The sequence below is a fragment of the Fomitopsis serialis genome (assembly GCF_022376445.1).
Source record: "Fomitopsis serialis strain Sig1Antser10 chromosome Unknown B0H18scaffold_17, whole genome shotgun sequence".
In the NCBI taxonomy this organism is placed as follows: Eukaryota; Fungi; Basidiomycota; class Agaricomycetes; order Polyporales; family Fomitopsidaceae; genus Fomitopsis; species Fomitopsis serialis.
In genome coordinates, this window is record NW_025954977.1 from 503,166 (window position 1) to 515,089 (window position 11,924).

The 11,924-nt window shown below is 55.3% G+C and overlaps 5 protein-coding genes across 5 annotated transcripts; 2 read left to right on the forward strand and 3 right to left on the reverse strand.

Annotated features, from left to right (window-relative positions):
• Positions 1 to 705: 705 nt before the first annotated feature.
• B0H18DRAFT_873262 (amino acid/polyamine transporter I) lies at positions 706 to 2,922 on the reverse strand (the record flags this gene model as incomplete). The annotated part of the gene is made up of 11 exons (XM_048040278.1): positions 706 to 797; positions 852 to 1,232; positions 1,292 to 1,442; positions 1,501 to 1,710; positions 1,768 to 1,787; positions 1,833 to 2,188; positions 2,245 to 2,376; positions 2,517 to 2,584; positions 2,637 to 2,705; positions 2,759 to 2,780; positions 2,831 to 2,922. The coding sequence occupies 11 exons, from the start codon at positions 2,920 to 2,922 to the stop codon at positions 706 to 708; spliced, it is 1,593 nt and encodes a 530-aa protein (XP_047896037.1).
• A 764-nt stretch (positions 2,923 to 3,686) lies between these two features.
• Positions 3,687 to 5,020, forward strand: B0H18DRAFT_953265 (2-nitropropane dioxygenase; the record flags this gene model as incomplete). The annotated part of the gene is made up of 6 exons (XM_048042179.1): positions 3,687 to 3,750; positions 3,808 to 3,914; positions 3,974 to 4,069; positions 4,124 to 4,264; positions 4,300 to 4,724; positions 4,780 to 5,020. The coding sequence occupies 6 exons, from the start codon at positions 3,687 to 3,689 to the stop codon at positions 5,018 to 5,020; spliced, it is 1,074 nt and encodes a 357-aa protein (XP_047896038.1).
• A 702-nt stretch (positions 5,021 to 5,722) lies between these two features.
• Positions 5,723 to 7,678, forward strand: B0H18DRAFT_149069 (uncharacterized protein). Its single transcript, XM_048036865.1, has 12 exons — positions 5,723 to 5,918; positions 5,976 to 6,010; positions 6,064 to 6,232; positions 6,336 to 6,397; positions 6,467 to 6,564; positions 6,621 to 6,706; positions 6,771 to 6,775; positions 6,847 to 6,990; positions 7,069 to 7,084; positions 7,136 to 7,184; positions 7,245 to 7,282; positions 7,342 to 7,678. Exons 1-12 carry the CDS (start codon positions 5,872 to 5,874, stop codon positions 7,628 to 7,630), a joined length of 1,038 nt encoding a protein of 345 aa, XP_047896039.1. The 5' UTR covers positions 5,723 to 5,871; the 3' UTR covers positions 7,631 to 7,678.
• A 48-nt stretch (positions 7,679 to 7,726) lies between these two features.
• Positions 7,727 to 9,295, reverse strand: B0H18DRAFT_873317 (uncharacterized protein; the record flags this gene model as incomplete). The annotated part of the gene is made up of 2 exons (XM_048040281.1): positions 7,727 to 8,039; positions 8,706 to 9,295. Coding segments are annotated over 2 exons (903 nt in total), but the record flags the coding sequence as incomplete, so codon positions are not given.
• A 1,911-nt stretch (positions 9,296 to 11,206) lies between these two features.
• On the reverse strand, positions 11,207 to 11,719 carry B0H18DRAFT_149120 (uncharacterized protein). Its single transcript, XM_048036866.1, has one exon. It carries the CDS (start codon positions 11,567 to 11,569, stop codon positions 11,294 to 11,296), a length of 276 nt encoding a protein of 91 aa, XP_047896041.1. The 5' UTR covers positions 11,570 to 11,719; the 3' UTR covers positions 11,207 to 11,293.
• Positions 11,720 to 11,924: the final 205 nt, after the last annotated feature.

The following is an 11,924-nucleotide window of genomic DNA, read 5'->3' on the forward strand; positions in this document are numbered from 1 at the left end:
CGCCTCATTTCGGCTCTTCCTCCGCTCGCTCAGCACCTTCCACTGTGCCTCGCCATACGGGCATGTCAACTTCTATGATCAGTGCACGTGCCATTATCTTGTGGCTCCTTGGGCGAACTGCACAATGTTGACGCTCGCCTTCACGTCCACATCTTTCGTGCTCGATATCATTCATTGTCTGACCGATCTCTCCAGAACTTTCAGATAAGCTAGATGTACATTCGTTCAATGTATTCCGCACTTTTTTGTAACAAAAACGGTCTCTCAACGGTATTGATGTAGTCACAAGTATCCGGGATGGTTCTGGAAGTGTGTAACAGTGCAACATTTACTCAATTAACACGACCAACACTGCATCTCACGCCCGATGCTTTTTATGGTTGCACGAGAGCACAAGGAACTTAATTTACATGTAGTTTGTATGGGTGTAAGTGCGGCGATACACGTCTCAGAGCCGCGTGTCTCGTTTGACGGTCGTGTCTCGTTTGACGGTGATAGACTGTACCATGTGGCGCCGAGTCAGCTTCAGGTCACCCACAACATCCCCCATCACATATCACTGCAGGTGAGCTTTGCTCGACTTCAGGTTCATGAACTCTTTTGTAACTATATGCCTGACTACATGTGCTTCAATCTAGTAAATTCTGCGGTAGCCGCATGGTTGCGTACTAAGGGCCCATGGTCGCAGTTCCCTTGGACCCCGAGTCATACGGACTTCTTCTCGTCGCTGTCCTTGTCCGAATGATTCACCACAACAACCGCCGCCGGATCCAACACATCCACGCCCATCCCCTCAGCTACACGCAGACAGTCAGCCCGACTACCGGCCAAACAACGCAAACGGCGCTTACCAGCAATCTGCTGCACCGGGCCCGTGAACCACTTCCGTGCGCTCAGCAGCCAGAACCCCAGGCTATACGTCATCACAATCCCCACCGCGACCACCGCGTAGTTCAGCGTCTGCGAGTCGACGGGGTTCTCCTCCGGCAAGACGAACGCGATCGTGATGAAGCAGATCCACACGACCGCCGTAGTAGCGACGGGGAACGAGAGCGCGCCGAGGTGGAAAGGGCCGCGGACGAATTGCGAGGCGTAGATGACGCGCAGGGCGATGGGGATGCCGTACGAGGTGTACAGCCCAATGGTGGAGATGCTTGTCACGGCGGAGAAGGCGACGGAGCTTCCGAGGCTCGGCAGGCCCAGGATGAAGCTGAGCGTGCAGGCGAGCCAGACTGCGGGGGTGAGCATGTGAATCGGTGTATGATGCTCACAGCATAGAGGATGTACTGACCTGTGCGGACGGGTGACTTCCATTTCGCGTTCACCTTCTGGAAGAACTTGTGCCCCGGGATGCCGCCGTCTCTCGCGAACGCGTACATCATCCGGCTGTTGGACGTGATTGAAAACGTCCCGCACCAGAACATCGCGCCGATGACGATGACCTGCCATAGCACATCCGTAAGGGACTGTCTAGTCGATGCCGTTTTCTGTAACACGTACCATGAGAACTATGGCACCCTTCTCGTGTACTGTGTCGAGGAAAATCTGCGCAATGGGTTCGCCTGTCGCTGAGCTGACCGTGCTCTCGAGGTCTTGAATGGAGAAGAGCAGAGAAATCATGAGGCACCATCCGAGGACGGCGGAGACACCGATAGACGTGACGATGCCTATGGGTCCAGCCGTGGCTGCGTTGCGAGTCTCCTCGCTCATCTAGTTAACGCATCACAGTCAGGGCACCATCATGTAGCTGACCAGACCGACACTGACATGCGCGCTCGCGTCGAAGCCTGATCATCCTCAGCATACCAAATCGACGAGAAGCACGAACATACCCGAAAGCGAATATTGCGCCATCAATATCCCAACAACCACTACATACCCCGGGCTTGCCCTCACGCTCCACCCTACCCCATCTACGCCCGTCCCATCAACAAACGTCTGGAACACGAATTGCGCCGTCTGGTGTGTCGGCGCCGCCGCGAGCACCGCAATGATGATCGCGAAGGTGCCGATGGCATGCCACCATATGGAGACGTTGTTCAGATATCGCAGGAGGTGCACGCCGAAAGTGTTGATGAGACCCTCTGCGATCACTACGGCAGCGTAGATCCCGATGGTGGTTTTGGCATCGGGAACGAAGGTAGTGTTGAAGGTGGCGAGGGTGGATATGAAGGTCGCACAGCCAAAACTGCGGTGCATCATGTTGACCGAGGCGAAGATGACGAAAGAAAGGGAGATGCGTACTTGATGCTGGTGGTGACGGCGACTTGGCCCAGGAAGTTGAACCATCCCGTGATCCAGGATGCAAACGCGGCGTGTTCTGGTTTGCAGAGCATGGCCGCCCAGAAGTATGGACCTCCGCTCGTAGGATGTGCACTGCAGATCTCTGAATTGTAAGGGAGCGGGGAGTAAGGATGTGATATGGATGTCGGTTTTGGCGACTCACCTGCCATGGACAGGCCGACGAGCATTGTGAAGAATGCTATGGACTACTGCTCAAGACGTCGGTCCTCAACTGCAGTGTGATAGAGGGCGTACCGACGACTGCCCATCCCCATACCATGACCACAGGTCCTCCCGTACTCTGAACGGCATCGGATGATCATCAGGTGTTTGCTGTTTCCCAGTCTACTCACCAGACCATACGCAAACGTCGAGCTTACACCAGTGATGATACTGATGATTGAGAAGGACACTCCGAAGTTCTATACAAGTTGAGTTTCGCATACTCTGTGCTTATGCTTGAGCTTGAGCTCACCTGCAGCAGTCCGAAGTCCCGTCTTCGGTGGTACTCAGCCACTACAAACGTCTTGATTCAAAAGGCTCGTACCTAAGCTCCTGCTTGTAACCCATCCTCGCTAGTTCCGCCTCATCTCGGTCGCCGTCTAGGATCGCGTCAGTCACTACCACTCGAGAGCTCATTGAGTCGGTCATCATGAATGAAGCGCAGATCTGCGCGCCACGGAGTCTCCCATTTGAAAGAGTCCCATTAGTTTCTCATTGCGCTCGTGGCAGTTAGTACGCGATAAGGTAGTCGAGAGGCCATCCAATGAATTAGATAGAAGCTTGGGGGGAGAGTTCAAGCGTCATGACCGCGGGAGTGATTGCCCCCGTTCGTCCGACGCTTTGACACATGACTTAAATAGCACTTCAGTAAGACAGCTACGTACATACCATAGCTGCCTTACATCGTAGTGCTGTTGCACAGAGTGCATGACTGGGAAGGGGATTTGAAGCTGGTGTGTGTCTTGAGTGCGGTCAATGTCAGTGCCAACACCGATCGCGAACGCGTCTGTGGCGTGGGTACCGTGCCATGAACTGGTTCGATGCTCCATTGGCATGTCTGAGAACTGAAGCCAGTACTTCTACGCAATCGACTAGATTACTGTAGCCGAGAGCGACCCGCTCTGCTTCTGCTACAGTCATTCCAAAGACGACTTGGCTTCGAGCCTGCGCTCAGCTGGACATGTTTTGCTCTCCTACCTACTTGGCGGGTACTGACAATCACATGCACGATGGTCAGTCGAGTCGGGATGGATAGCCGGTTCAGACACCTGCGCGGTCACTCTCTGCGGCGCTCGTGTGATTGCTCTCCGAGATGGTCAGGCGGGCAGACTGTGGGCCCTCCCTTATAACCTCCCTTCAAGTTGCCACGTAGCGTTAGCTAGCCTCTGTCCGTCTTCGCCATGTCCGTCATCACCACGCCAGTCACCGAGTTGTTCGGGATCAAGCACCCTATCCTGCTTGCTGGTGCGCCTAGTCCAAGTGGAATCATGGGAAAGCACGACTGACCTCTTGCTCGTATAGGGATGAACGTGGCTGCTGGTTCTGAACTTGCTGCAGCGGTGACGAATGCGGGAGGTCTGGGTGTCATCGGAGGGCACGGTTATACGCCGAAGATTCTTCGCCAGCAGGTACGTCCAACGTAGTACGCCGTTCTGGTAGCAGAACTCATCCCTATCTTCACCCGTAGATTCGTGCCATTAAGGCAGATCTCAAGGACAAAAACGCGCCTTTTGGTGTTGACCTCCTGATTCCCCAGGTCGGTGGTAATGCACGGAAGACCAACGTGAGTCAAACCAACCAGCCCAGTCGATCTATCACTGAACACCGCTCTTCACAGAAAGACTACCAGAACGGGCAGCTGCCGCAGCTCATCGACATCATCATCGAGGAGAAGGCCGCCCTCTTCGTCTGCGCCGTCGGCGTCCCACCTAAGTGGGCAGTCGACAAGATGCACGCCGCCGGCATCCCGGTCATGAACGTGAGTGTCCCACCCACCAAACGTCCTCCCGTCAGGCCAACCCTCTCTGGATACAGATGGTCGGCCACCCGAAGCACGTCGCGCGCGCACTTAGCGTCGGCGTCGACCTCATCTGCGCCCAGGGCGGTGAGGGCGGCGGACACACCGGCGACGTCCCCTGCTCGATCCTCATCCCCGCCTGCGTCGAGGCGGTCAAGGGCAAGACCTCTCCGCTCACGGGCAAGCCCGTATACGTCGTCGGCGCAGGCGCTGTCGTCGACGGGCGGAGCCTCGCCGCGAACCTCGCGTGGGGCGCGGAGGCCGTCTGGGTCGGCACGCGCTTCGTCGCGAGCGTCGAGGCGGGCGCACCGAAGGCACACAAGGAGGCGGTCGTCAAGGCGGGGATCGACGACACCGCGACGACCCTGATCTACACCGGGCGGCCGCTGAGGGTCATCCGGTCGCCGTATGTGGACGACTGGTGAGTCCGGGGGAGTGATTGTGTTTTGCACGCACGGGGTGACGTGCTGTTCTAGGAACAACAACCGGCTGGAGGAGATCAAGGAACTCACGGCGAAGGGCGTCGTCCCGCACGAAGAGGAGCTCCGGAAGCACCCCGAGAAGCACGGCAAGGGCATTACCTTCCTCTCCGGACGTGTCGCCGGCCTCATCCACGAGATTCTCCCCGCGCAAACGATCGTTGACAATATGGTCAACGAGGCTGCTGCTATAATCCAGAGCTCGGCGGCGAAGGTCCAGGTTAAGGCGAGGCTGTGATTTAGTCAACTGCTTTAGGTGATCCTGCCTCGGATGTTGACGTTATTTGATTGATCTCATTATATGGATACGGGCAAGTTATTGTTATAGGATGCCTTTACATTGCTCGAAGGCTCCGTATGCTGGAACTTCCGATGCGTTCTCGGGTTTGAACACCGTGGCCGGGAGTGGCCTTAATTCGATGCAAATTTTCAAGCGAAACTCTGCTTGCGAGGGCTGACTCGGAGGGCGAACTGGTTTCTGCTCCTGAGACCTTACTGCTGCTCTTCTGGTACGCAATGTGGAACTGCGGTACGATCCGGCATGTGTCTGCTATATTCGGTGACATTCACGTCAGTCACTTATTACAGACACGCATGGGTGATCAGATGGCGTTGCATTTGCAGGGATCGGTCCCCATAAAATTGCACATTCATGATGGATATGAATGTGGCCGATTGACTCAAGACGAGCGACTAGACTACGATGGTTCCAAGCTCGCTCAGCTGGCTGTACATCCCACGTGCGATTGCAATCGTACGTATAGCCCTGGGCCACAGAAGGTGGCACCATGCCACGACCCTAGCGTCATCACGTCCACCTCGAGGCATAAGTCAGGGAAGTCACAGAGGACAAGGAGCTGTACAACCAGTGCACATAACGTCCGATGCCGTAGTGTTCTGTATGAAGGGACGCCCGCTCAACCTCTACAACATTCATCCTCAACCTCAGGCGGGCCACGAATGTATGGCAAGTGATGTGCCAATGGGTCGTGTGGTGTTACCCAGAAGACCGCCATACGAGTGAAGGGCTCAATGACTTCCGGATATATAAGCATGTAAGCCTTTGACTTGTTACGCCAGTCTACAGGTATGTCGGCAGAGGAGCTGGCGAAGGTGATTGCGCTTCTCAACACAATGTGGGCCGCGCCACTTTCGGTGCTCTCTCGAACGACTAATGAGACAACAATCTACAGGTTCTCAGTCGGATGCTGTGAAACGGCAGCGTGCGGTGAGTTCAATCCTACCGTGAAAGTGCACAGGACAATCTCATTCTGTTCATAGCGATCTACACTTATGATCGTTGTCTCACCTTCGGGTCGGAGGTGGATCTCATATGGCGCCGCCAACGGATCACAGTAACGACTGGCCTGTATCTGCTATTGCACCTATCGGCGACAGTGTATATGTACACCGGGATAGTGAGCACTGTGTTTGCGAGCTGCAGAGTAAGGCATAGTTCTTTTGCGCGGTAGTCGGAACACTGACATTATTTTAAGAGGTACATTGAACCTAGACAGGTCTGGGCTAAGCTTATTCACAAGGTTATCACGCAGCGACATGGTAACAAATATGATTGAAAGTTGCGCCGCTGTGTTGTTCCATGTCGTTACCGGTGGTGAGTGAAGACTCGGCGATATTGTTCAAGTTGTTGCCCACTCACAGCGATCTCCTTCATGTCGAATAGCATTCATGGCATTGCGTGCCTACGCCATCAGCAACCGTTCCTTGCCTCTTACATTCGCCATTTCTCTGTCTTCCTTGGTGATCCCTGCGTTGGACGTGGTACGTCCTCTCGTCGTTGCCTGCTTACATACATGCAAAGCTAAAATAATCACCAGTATCAGATCTGTACAGCAATCGCACCAGTTGTACCTTCCCCCGTTGACTGCATGGTCTTTTCGGCCATCAAAACAAAGATTGAACGGTGCGTCTCACAGTCTGGAATTGTGTCTTGACAAGTAGCTTTAATCCTACGATGCGCGTTCTAGGCCATGTGCGGAAGGGTTTCGCTTGACTTGCGATTGGAATGAACTGACAACGATCACTTCTTGCCCGTGTTGCCAGTGTTTGCTTCCGGGGAAGCATCCACTATGATCCCCGAGGTATGGCTGTTGGTAGCGACCTGGCGGCATGTCTACATGGTAAAGACGGCCAACGAGGCTCAACTTGAAGTTGATACTCCCTTAACAACGCTCAATCTTAGAGACGGTCAGTAAGAAGTCATTCAGAGGTCAACAAATTGTTCTTATCTAACTTATTACCTTCCGTGCCACGGCTCACTACCAGGCACTGTTTATTTTGTGTAAGTCTGCACGAAATCTGAGCAGGACACTTTGAAGCTGATTTAACTCAGCATTTTCTTCGTCCTTCAACTAGTCAACACCTTGCTGCTCGTGACTACTGTCGGTGTTGCAAGCTTTGCGCATCACATTATGCTGACTTCTACTTGATACTTGAGTTAGACTTCCACCAGTCCATTTTCCGTTCCCATCGCTAATGCGTGAGTTGCCTATCATTTCGTCTAAGACGCGACTCAATTTGATTGCGTACATTGCGCAGACTTCAGACGATCCTCCTCTCCCGCTTCTACCTTAACTTGCATGAAGCGAACTCGCCTCAAGCCATGCTATCTTCCGGCACATCGCAGCTATCCGATCTCAGTTTCGTGCAGGTGGTCGGGAGTTTAGCGGGCACGATCGCCTACAATACAGGGAGCCCCGCAGCAGAAGGCATGGATTCGCGGAGCAGCAGTGATCCCGACACCGATGAAGAGCTTTTGGGAGTCCAAGAAGCAGACATCGAACGACCGCCAGTCATTGTTGCCATCCAGGAGAGCATTCCAGAGTAACGCTCCACCCAGATCCGGAATACTCCCGTAGAAGGAGTTCCGAAAGCTGCCTATAAGAATATCATTCGAGACTTCGCGACGTTCAAATCAGTACAATCATGCTGAACACATGCTCCAAATACGCACCATCTCGTCCACTAGCATAGCGTCCACCTTAGCTGAGAGACTCTGGGAGAATTGCTGCAAGTGAAATGCCGCAATAGGCCCACAGGTCTTGCAGGTGGCCGCGTTCTTCAAGGCACAGCGCATGGCTTGTCGATCAAGGACGGTCTGCCCGCATGGTACACCGTTGAGCAGCTTAGCTACTTGCAGCAGCCACTCACACCACCAATTTCGCAATCCCCATGGGTTGCAGAACGCGCGAGGAAGTGTGTACGCGGTGCAGCCTGTGCAGGACACCCACACAAACCTCTGGTCAGGCAAGATCCCACTGGTCAATCCCTGGTCTGCGTTGGAGTAAGGAATCATATGGTCTAGTGCGAGGGTCTGGGCTAGGGCCCCCATGGCCTTGCGGTGTTGCAGTAGGTGATAGTAGCACGAAGCCGGAATCGCTTCGAGTTCTTCGACATAGCAGTCGTCCAAGGGCGTCCGCATCAGTACCAGTGTGGCGTGTCTCGCCTCGCGCACCCAGTGATGTGCGCAGGCGATGGCATACACCACCAATGGTCTTGTTTCAGCGAACCCTAGGAATCTTGCCTGCAGCGCCTCGATGGCGGCCACGAGCTCGTACTTTTTTGCTGCTTGGAGTAGCAGAGACGCTGTTTGAGGGTCTGGCGGCGCCTCGGGACATGCGACGGGGTAGACGTACTGCAAAATGGCAGCGATCGTACGGCTGTGTTCGGGTAGTGTGAGGCCGACTACACGTCCGTCTCTGCTCCTCTGCGAGCCTTTGATGGACTGGGAGCCATTGGTCAGCGTTAGCTGGAAGTAGGGCGAAGCAACCCGCAGGAGGTCGGAGTGCACTTTGAACTCGACGCCGTCGCGGGCCCGCAGCTTGAGATCGGCAGAAGGCAGTCCGAAAGGGTACGGCAACGATGACTTGGCCTCCCACTCCCTCCTGTCGTACGACGTCAACGGTGCCCGTGTCGACGCCTGCGGTAGTTCGGCACAGAGGAAGGGCATCGCAGGGAGCGCGTCGGCATCGCCTGCATTGTGGAACTGGAGGAGCCGATGATATGCGCCCGCCGTCAAGTCCTCCAGCTCGGTGAAATAGACGTCCTGTAAGGGTTGTCCAATGGTGCGCTGCGCGGCAACACGTGCGACGTCTTCAAAGTGATAGGCGTATGCTGTAATGTAGACAAGCAGTGGATGCGCGCCATCGAGCGTGAAATCGGTGAGCTGTCTCTTCATCATCTCTGTCAAGCCCTCCATGAGATACTTGTCCACAGCCGTCAAGACGTCCCTGACTTGCGAGAGCGACGTGAATACGGGCGTAGTAACAGGGTAGCAGAGGCGGAGGAGAAGATCCACGACCTCGCTCGTCTCCGTGACAGGTACGACAGGGATACCGTCTCTCCTGGGGCATTGCTGGACGGGAGCTTCTCTGGCGATGTCGAACATATCCTCGAAGACGGAGGACGCCTCCGCCAATATACTGCTGCGCACCCGATAGTCGACTCTATCGCGGGACCGCAAGATGATATCGGAGCGGGGAGAGTTGAACGGCGCAGGGGCGTCTCGTCTGTACGTATGGTCGGTGGCTTGCAATCAGCAAGGTACTGATGAACGCAAGATGCATAGGGCTACAAGCATGAGGACTTACACGACTGGCATAGTGGGGTCGATGGTCCTGGTTGGTGATCTCGATCGGCCAACTACAAACCTATAAGTGAAAATACGACAGGGGAGTGAAACGGCTGAGTAGGCACGGGTGCGGGAGGTTGTGGATGGGTGGAAGCGAAGGCCAGCTACTACGGTACGAGTTAAAGTTCTGGACACGGCGCGATAGAAGCAAGTGCGGAGGACATATAGTACTCGTAGTCCCGTCTGCAATCTGGGTTCACCAGTCACGGTCTTCCGACGCATGTGGAGCTTCGAAAGCGTGGCGTAGTGAATGTCAACGCCAGTGATACGCAGGTACCAAGGAGCTGGGCCGGCCTCAACGAGCATTCTCGTCGCATTGGCCGCCTCGTGTCATATGCTGCACCACCAAATGAGACAGACGATGTCCCAATCTGCATACCACGTTGACACAAAGTGATTATTGTGATAGAGCAGACCATTCGGTGCTGCATAGTGAAGGGCTTCGAAGCACGGGTATACGGATCCATGCCAGATCGACGCCACTGTATGACCTCGTTACTTAGTAGCGAAAAGATGGAAAGGTCCGCACGCACCGTGTTTTCCATCGATGGACAGGAGTCGGTGGGCACGAACCCTAGCAAAGCCCTTCACGAGAGAGCTATGCTGAACCCTACCACGCACGCATTCAGTAGGGACATCAAACTGAACTTGCTGTCAGGGGATGTTGTTTTGCCATGACCGCATCACATCGCACCGAGTCGTGCAACGTGCACGGGATCACGACTTCCAAGTCTTTGTCAATGATCCATCAGTACACTAGGACACAATGTGATCCACGCAGATAGCTCAGCCACCTCGTCCCTTCATTCCACGAGGTGTCGTTAGAGCTTGCTGTGTACCCTGTAGTTCGCTGTCCTCATCTTGAGCCTTATGAGGACCCGAGAGGGAGAGCACATATTACACTCTCAAATATATATTGCAATCGGCAGCATTCAACAGATCACGAGGTTAACGTTTCGATTCCGAAAGAACTGTAGTCTCATACCAAGACCCTCCACACGGCGCTAGTGTGGGGGTTGTGTCGAACCTGTTAGAAAGAACCGCACTTCTGCGGCACATAAATCCGTTGCAATTAGGCACTCTCCGGCAGTAACTTATGATGACAGAATGGACATGAATCATATCGGGAACTCACTTTCAAGACTCATCAGAGTCGAAGTCGAAGAAGCCAAGACGCCGAAATGCATCCACCTCCAAACGGAGCCCATCGTGAGTCACCGGACGGAACACAGACCGATCCGCGTCGCCCGAGCGCTGCGGTCTCAATCCGCCATTGAACTGTCGTCCTCGTGATGGTCGCATCCGGATTCCGCGCCATGTTATATTTGCTGCGTCGCGACGACAGAGCCCGTGGACACGAGACGGACGAACACGTCAAGTGGTAACGAGAGCGGCACCCTGGAAATGCCCGGCGTAAAGACTGAATGCAGGAAAGCGCACGGATGGTGGCGGCCGGAGCTCGAGTCCTGGCCACCGATACAGCCATCGCGGACCGCAGGCTCATCCGTGAATATCGAAGGCCACCCGACGTCGCACGCGCATGACACCCGGTCCTGCCCTACGCACCCCGACGGCGTGCCGACGCCAACCATCGGGACACTAGTCATTGGCGTTGATGGACGGATGGCGGAGCGAAGCTTCGCGGCGAGCCACCGGTACCCACACCGAGCCCACATGCACGTCATACGGGGAAAGGGCTAGCAGATGATCGAACGCGTGAACTTGCAGGTTGATACGCGAGTGGAGGGTACGGGGAGAGAAAGACTCTGGCCCGTTCAGGACGTGTACATATGTCATGTTGCTGTAACCCGCAGAAGCGTCCGCACATCAGCGCCGGTGTCATATTGCATGTGTACATACTCACCGCAGCAATGAGAAGGTCCACGATGGCAGTCCTCGGAACATCGTGTGGGACAGATCGCATCGCGAGGGTGCTGTCGTCGGCCGACGCCACCTCCCCGCATCTCCACAGTCGAAGAAGCGAGGTTCCCGCGTCGACGGACTTGGCAGGTCCAGGCAGGACTTGGGCAGGACAGACGGTTCGTGGCGCGAGCGCGGGTCACGCTGGCTGGGTGACCCGCTACAGCCCGCAACGAGGACTCGATGCTCGGCTGCGCGAGTCCAGTCGAGAGTCATGAGGAGTCACAAGATACGGCGTGCATGTCTGAAACAGGAGGTGTGAGCCCGTCGAGCAGAGCACTGAGGATGCTCCCGGGCTGCTGGGATACGTGCACGTGACAGTGAGAACTGCGCGTCGGTGTCAGCTGGCGGGGACAGTTACGAGAGCGGCCGTCACGCGCGGGCAGCGTCGCTCTGGCGGGTGGTATAGGCATCGTGCACGAGCAGGGTTAGGTGAGATTGGGTCGCGAGATGGAGTGATCGGGTGTGGCTGTAGCCATGGATGGCTGATCAGCGCGCATTGGGAGGACCACGGGATGAATGTTTTGACTCCGGGGGCAGTGGTGCAGGCTCCGAAGTGTCAAACTCGTGA

Bases quoted from the DNA above. Each gene is read 5' to 3' on its own strand.
- B0H18DRAFT_149069 (XM_048036865.1), top strand. From the start codon at position 5,872: ATGTCGGCAGAGGAGCTGGCGAAGGTGATTGCGCTTCTCAACACAAT. The intron at 6,233-6,335 runs GCATAGTTCTTT...GTTATCACGCAG, and splicing joins TTTGCGAGCTGCAGAGTAAG to CGACATGGTAACAAATATGA. The intron at 6,565-6,620 runs GTACGTCCTCTC...AATAATCACCAG, and splicing joins TGATCCCTGCGTTGGACGTG to TATCAGATCTGTACAGCAAT.
- B0H18DRAFT_149120 (XM_048036866.1), bottom strand. From the start codon at position 11,569: ATGACTCTCGACTGGACTCGCGCAGCCGAGCATCGAGTCCTCGTTGCG.